Source organism: Poecilia reticulata, linkage group LG7 (genome assembly GCF_000633615.1).
Source record: "Poecilia reticulata strain Guanapo linkage group LG7, Guppy_female_1.0+MT, whole genome shotgun sequence".
Taxonomy (NCBI): domain Eukaryota; kingdom Metazoa; phylum Chordata; class Actinopteri; order Cyprinodontiformes; family Poeciliidae; genus Poecilia; species Poecilia reticulata.
In genome coordinates, this window is record NC_024337.1 from 5,575,707 (window position 1) to 5,583,309 (window position 7,603).

General features: G+C 36.9%; 1 protein-coding gene across 4 annotated transcripts in view; it reads right to left on the reverse strand.

Moving 5' to 3' along the window:
• Positions 1-7,141, reverse strand: part of trim33 (tripartite motif containing 33) — a 35,390-nt gene extending 28,249 nt beyond the window's left edge. For 3 of the 4 annotated variants that reach the window (XM_008413027.2, XM_008413026.2, XM_008413025.2), the window contains exon 1: positions 6,457-7,126. In XM_008413027.2, coding sequence (XP_008411249.1) covers positions 6,457-7,081 — 625 coding nt within the window. In that variant the 5' untranslated portion in view covers positions 7,082-7,126. Of the gene's footprint in view, positions 1-6,456 lie in introns of all 4 variants that reach the window. The other variant, XM_017305933.1, reaches the window with a different exon arrangement.
• Between the last annotated feature and the right edge of the window lie 462 nt (positions 7,142-7,603).

Consider the following 7,603-nt stretch of genomic DNA (forward strand, 5'->3'; position numbering starts at 1 on the left):
AATTAGAGGAATCTGAGCTGCAGTTACTGGCGCCAACGAATAATTAGTTTAGCGTTTTAACTTTGCCACCCAATTTCATCTGAGCAAGATAAATTGCAGGCATTTTAAAAATAATGCAAAAGAGATATTTTGCTCCTACTCTACCTCCTAAACCAATAAATCACCACCCCAACCCCCCAAACCTTCTGAAAAAAAAGGGGGAAAAAAACGGCTGGCCGTCTGTGGTAAGAACTAGTTCTGGCCAGTTTGAACTGGCTTACACTGGCTTGATCAGCACACAGCCGGTTTGTGTGAGAGCCAGCTGCATGGGTCCCCATGTGTGGTTAGTGGTGGAAGCAGCTGGACTGGGTTTAGGCTTAACCCCCCACCCTATACACAAACATGCACATATGTGTAAATAAACACATATGTGCCACCCATATGGGACCCCTCTCCATCATATTTGAAAATGTTGCACAAAATCATTTTCTCCAAATAGGATGTGGGTTGTGTTTACTTTAATTAAAATAAATAGAATACACACACACTAGAAATAGTTTGTTGGATTAAATTGGGGGAACTGAGGTTGTGTCCTGGTGGCGTTTGTTTTAGATGCCATAACCGGCATAAGGAAAAGCTGCAGGCCATAAGAGATGACCCATTAGGGTCTTCCAGAGATGACGGATATTGCAGTTCGTCGTTGTTTTGGTATTCCTGGCCACTTTTCATTTAACTAAAACAACATGGCGACCACACATTTTAGCTTAGGCTTTTATTAAAACCCATTTCGGAAAAGCATGAAATAAGCTGCCATGGGCTCGTTAGTGTTCAACGAAGCTATATTTTTTCTTTTTTTCTTTTACATAGCACATAAAAAAGGGACAGAACTGCAACATTACCACACACAACTAAAGCACTGATTAATTAATTGATTTGTCCAACTTTATATTTTTGTTTTTCAATCAACATCTCATTAGGACTGACACGATTAATCGGATTAATTGTGATGAACTGCTTACTGAAATAATCGCCAACTAATTTAATAATCGATAATAAATTGTCCAAATATCCATGGCAATAAACAATAATATTGCCATTTTGAGTCCATTTTCAAGCAGTATATTGTTAATCGCATAATAATGCAAGTTCACTCTCTCAAAGAGAAACAAACTTTAACTTTGAAAAGAACAAAACTGAACTGGTATATATTTTAAATATCCAAAATAAAACATGACAACCAAAAACAATGAAACTGTAATAAGAACCACATAAGCCTGTCACAATAACAAATTTTGCCGGGCGATTAATTGTCCCAGAAATTATTGTGATATACAATAATATTGTTATTTTGAGACCATTGTCAACTAATAGCATAAAAATTGTCTAACAATGCAAACACACCTGTCAGAGGTCAATAAACTAATTTCAAAAGAACATTTAGAAATGGAACTGGAGGACCTATTCAATATAAAAAATTGGGAGGGAAGTTTGGGGAAGAGGTTTGCATTAGTCACTGTTCACATTCAAACCCAATAGATGGCAGAGGCCAACCCCCCCAGAAGATACTGCCCTGGGCGGTTGCCCATGTTGCACATACCAGAAACCGCCACTGCACCTTAGTGATCGTCAATATGATGGTCCCCAAGCAAACAAACCATCATCGGTGCATTTTAGGTGCAGATATGCTGGTTGTATGTATTGTTTAGTTGCTGCTGGTTTACACACAGCGGCTCCACAGGTTCCGTGGTTCACTGCGGTCATTCAGTTTGAATGCAAAGCACTCCCAGACTGCAGCTGTCATGTTTGGCTTCTATACCTGCGTTTCCCCGGTTCACTCTTCCTCACCAGGTGTTAAGTTACGCTCTGTGGTTGGAGACCTGCAACCCGGTCTGAGGTAATTGTCACATGGTGATGACTGGAGACCGCACTGCTCCGTCTCTATTCAGTTCTATGGAGTTTGAGCGGTGAGGCAATAGACGACCTTTGTCTGTAAATATATTTTACCCAAAACTCTGCAAATAGCATAGCTGTAGCTTCACCCAGTTCAAATTCAAGAAAGGAATGCTACGTCATTTGATTTTAGGCAATAAATGTTTATTTTGTCATTTTAAAAGTAAACTGAAATATTTGCATTTACTAATGTCTTTATGATATTGCATAAATAAGGCTTTCTTTAGTGGTTACATGACAAATTTTATCCAATTAATGTATTGTCAGAGTAATTGATAAAACAATGAATAAATAAAGTAAGTAATAAATAAATACATTTCAAATAGGAATAAGATCTAAGAATCAGAAATGGAAAACTTTGCTTGTTTCACCATATTGAAAAACATTTTTGATAGATTTAGACTGAAACTGAATGAACAAATTAAGCTCGTTTGTTTTTTTACATTAGGTAAGGATATGAGAAATTATTGGTTCTTGACCTTTCCTCACCAGTTCAAATTAAGTATAACTAACAATTATAATGTCAGCTGCCTAACAAATTTACATTCTGCTCTCAAGTGACCTGGATCAAACAGGAATAATCTTTGGTTCTTTTCTGCCTGAAAAAACATGAAAGATGAAATAGAAATTAACAATCCATGCAATCTGAAAGTAAACAGTCTCAACCTCAAAATGGACAACGTCGTCATTGTGTTTTGTAATTACTACAAATTCTGTTAATGTGTCACTAACCAGATGATCTAGGTGTAAATGAATCAATAAGTTGCTAAAAGCTCTGACCCAGGAAAGGACAGAACAACCTGTAATCCATTATGTCAAGTCAGGTTAATAAATGCTCTAAACCCGGTTACTAAATAACCTACTATTGAATGATTGACTATTTCCCTCAGGAAAATTCAATAACCAATTTACTGATATTACTTATAAAAGACTGGAATGAGATGGAGGGCTGCAAAAAAATATATATATATGCGAGTCAATTTCATCTCTGTAGATGAGTAACATTTAGCGTTTTTTCTGAAATCAAGTAAAACTAACAGCTCAGAGATGCTGATTTACAAAACCATTTCTGTTTAAAAGGGAAAGACTAACATATTTTCTCAATATAACAAGTTTAGATGATTTGTAAAGCCAAATGTGATCATTTCAGCTAGATCCCCTCTTATAAAAACAATGTTATTTAAATTCAAAAAGGCAAAATGCAGTTCAGAAATCGCAACCCATGAGATGAAAGACAAATGGGAATAGTCATCTCAAACAACAGATGGCTTGTAGAGTTGGGGGTATTCAGTTGGGACTTTATACTCCCAACTATAAAGTATTTTTTACCTCTTTGTAAAAAATACGAAAAGGTAAAAGATAGATTAGGTTTTTTTTTCCTATTATATGCCAGCTCTAATCAGCATCAGTATGTCAGTGACTGCATTTTTTTTTTTAAACTTCAGATATGAGTTACTGTGTTAACAGTACAACAAAATCAACACTTAAAACACACATTGAAGGTTGGGATTAAAATAGTTGAATTGATGTACAATTCATGAGAGTGAATTCACTAATTTAATGTAAAAAAATATATAAAATTTTACTCTTGGTTGAAAAAGCATTACATTTAGGCAGAAATAACAAACACAAGACTCCTAAACACTTCCGATGGTGCACCAGCTGAACTTCTGCTGGCTGACTCTTTGGACTTTAGCCAAACAGCAGTCATGCTTTCCAACAACGCACCCGCCTCATAGTTTGATCTGTGCATCAGCTCAAATCTGTAGAAACACTGGGTCATAAATGTAGAAAAGCAACAATCTGAATTTTTCAGGCAAAATTTCTTGCAGGATATTTGAGTGGTGGTAGTTTTGAATATATTATTTAAAACAAAAGACCAACTTACACATCAATGGTAGATGTGTTAGCATAAGCTGAAAATGGTGGATGTTTTTCTGCATTTAAACTGGGCAAATTTTTTACATTTATTTTATTTTTTTTACCATTTGTCTTGTACATCACAAAATCAATACAGGGAAAATTGGCTGATTCCAAAGAATGACTTATTGACTGCTGCATCTCTCAGCAAATTACTTTGCACTGCATAGAAAAAAGAACTAAAGCTGTAATACTGATACCATGGCTGGACAACAGAAGCAAAACATAAGATATGAAGAGTACTGCTCAATGCTACCATCATGATATACTAATTAGGCCATGCGCAACAAGCAATAAATCAATTAACTGCATCATTGAAACGAGCTGAATAATTTCCAACTGCATGATTTATTGTCTCTCTGTTTTCTCTCTCTACCAGAAACTGGATGATAAAAGTCTGGTAACACTTTATTTGAAGGGGGTTGTCATGACACTTTCATAAACATGACACCTGTCATGAACATGAATAAGCCTTCATGAATATTTATGACTGTTGTCATAAAGCGTCATTCGGTAAATTATGACACTTTTAATACAAAGTTGACATTATTCAAAATGTCTTTGTTACGACAACTTGACATTAACCAAGAAATCATTACTGATATAAATTTGTTCTAAAAGTATTACTGATTGCACTTTAAAARTTAGGTAACTTTATGTTATTAAAGGTAAAGTTTAAACAGTAATGATACCGAATGACGCTTTATGACAATAGTCATACATATTCATGAAGGCTTATTCATGTTCATGACAGATGTTATGTCATGTTTATAATAAAGTGTCATGACAGTCTTATTCACCCCCTTCAAATAAAGTGTTACCAAAAGTCTTCAGTCAGGAGCAACCAACCCTTTTTGAGATACAATTTTGTGCACAGAGAATTCATAATTCATTTTATTTGTAGTTTCAGTTGTTTTGTTTATTTTATTTTGGATATTTAAAGTATCTTCCAGTTCCAATGTTAAATGTTCATTAGAATTTAAGGTGTCTTGATCTTTGAGAATGTCTTCTTGCGTTATTATGCCATTGCCATTACATTACTTGAAAATGGTCTCAAAACAACATCATCACTAAAAACTTCTGGGACAATTTATTATCCAGAAAAATTTGCTATTGTAACAGGCTTAGTAATACCAATAATAAAGAGGGTTTTTTGCCTTTCTGCTTTGGGCTGATGGTAAACAGACACCAAAAAATGAGTATTCAATCCAATTACTGGCTGGACTTTATACTCCCAGTAGTTGGGAGTATAAAGTTCCAGCTGAATACTCCCAACTACAAGCCATCTGTTGTTTGAGATGACCATTTCCATTTCAACAACAAAAAAATGTATTTAAAAGGTTGCTTCCACCTGACATTTGGTATTCCTAGCTGTAATATTGTGATGAGTTGATCCCCGTACTAGTTCATCTTATAGATTTATTTTTTTAACAAACTCATTTTTGGGTGAGACTGAAATCAATAACATCAGCAAGCATAATATAGTAGGGACCGGTATGCCTAAGGTCGTCATCATCTGTTGGCAGAAATGCAATAATCTCAGTTATACTGTCAATAGTAATCTAATCATTTGCAAATAATCTTTTATTTATTTATTTATTTTTACATCAGAATTTGTCATTTAGTGAAGGTGTAATCCCCCACAGAGCCTACCATGCTGCCATGTTTCTATGTGGTCATCGTGGGCTACATACTGGGAGCTCAGGATGGGAAAAACCTGGTTTAAATGAAAGCCAAGAGTAACCCCTTTACTATGATACCAAACACTATATTATAGACTTGTGACAATGCAAATACCATGAAACTAAACAGGACATGCACCAGTCTCAAAAAACAGAATTTGTCCAAAGGGGTTGTTAACTTCATGAGCTCATGATTCAGCTACCATTTTGGAAGGGCTATCATACCAAAATATTAACTAGAGACATGTATATTTTCAAAAAACACGGATAGACTTTGCCACCCTGAAACGGACCAAAATGTGAAATTTAGGTCTCTGGCCCATGGACTGTACCTCTCTACCTTCAGAAGCTTTACTTGGGGATCAGATAACCATCACCAAAAATAATACATGCACAGGGAGCCTGAATGCATTTTTTGAGGTCTAGACAGTTCTTAGAAATATGCGTACAGAAGCTGTAAAAACCAGTCATTCCAAATAGATTATTTAACAACGAATCCAACATTTATATGTACATAGATTTAGAATTTAGAAACAGATTTACCCGTTTCTACACCTGTTGCCTGATAATGCTCGAGTTGTGTGATCTAACCAACTATTTGGAGTCACTGCACCAAAGCAAGGAAGGGAAAAAAATATTACTAATGACCATGACATTTGCCACAGTTTATTACAATACAATCAATCTAAAATTTGATGTGTTTTGACGGCACATCGTTGGATTTGTTTTAATCATTGATTAAATTAAAATCAGCCATAGCAAAAAATAAAGTAGCAAAATCTTTTCAATGGGAAGGTGAGAATATCTGACGCGCAATCTAACAGAAAGCACCATTTGAAACAGATGTCATTCTCCAAATCCTCCGCAGCTTAAAGTTCCCTACAGGCCTGGCTAACACGTAGATCCTTAAACCAGCAACACTCACCTATATGCGTATCCGTTTGACCGTGTGGACCAGGCACCTGTACGCTTATCTGTCTGTCCGGCTGCGGGATGCATTTCAGGCAAAACGAGTGTAGGCAGGGCAGAAGTTTTGGTTCACAGTCTCGAGTCTGGAGACTTTGTTTACACACAGCGCACGTATCCAGTAAATTAATGGGAGTGGACACCGGCGTTGCCGCCGCCGCTGGGGCTGGCGGAGCTGGAGATGTTTCAATTGTGTTTTCGCCAACAGGAGCATCCGCGGCAGGAACAGCGTCAACTGTTCCTGCCGACGGTTCTGGGTTGCTGTTGCTGGTCTCGGTGGGGCTAGCGGCGTTGCTAGCGTTACCGTCAGCTTCCCCTGCCGCAACAACAGCGGCGGCAGCAGACGTAGCAGCAGTAGCCTCGGTTGCCCCGCCAATGCTATCGTCCACTCCTTCACTGCTGGTATTGAGCTCTTCGTTAGCGTCCGTAGGGGACTCGGTTTCTGCATCTCCCTTCGAATCCGCTTCTATAGCTATTACTTTGTCTTCGCTTTCTGTGCTAGACTGCTTCTCGGCTTGCCCTGAAGGCACTGGGTCCGCATTAGCTGACGGTTCCATCTCCTCCTCGCCTTTGTTATCCGCCATCTTCCTTCCTCTTACAACCGCTGCACGTCCTGCGTAAGTTCTCGAACCGGGGGCACGCATGACGACGTCTGTTGTGACGTCGAGCGAAACGGCTCAAGAGAGATAYAAATTTTATCAATACAAAAAAAGAAAAAAAAAAAAGAAATGGTAATTAGAAAATAAAACCACATCAAGTCAGAAATCGTCTGATGTAATTTAAAAAAAAACAAAACAAAACAAAAAAAACGAATTAGTTATAAAAAAAAAAATGGCTTGCTGGGTGACATTTTGAAATCAATTTCTTAATTTCTGAAGAAATTGAATTTTCCCCATAAATTCAATTGATGCACCCACAGTTACTGGAAGGCCTTTYCTTTCTTTTAGTGCTAAAARTAATGCCACAAACTTAAATGTGAATGCCATACAGCGTTATTCAATAAATTAGGATAAACGTCCTGATCAGGCTTGTCAGATTAATAGTACCTTTCGAAAATAACCTTCTAGCAGGTATTAAACATACTGTGAAATATAAATATGTTAAAA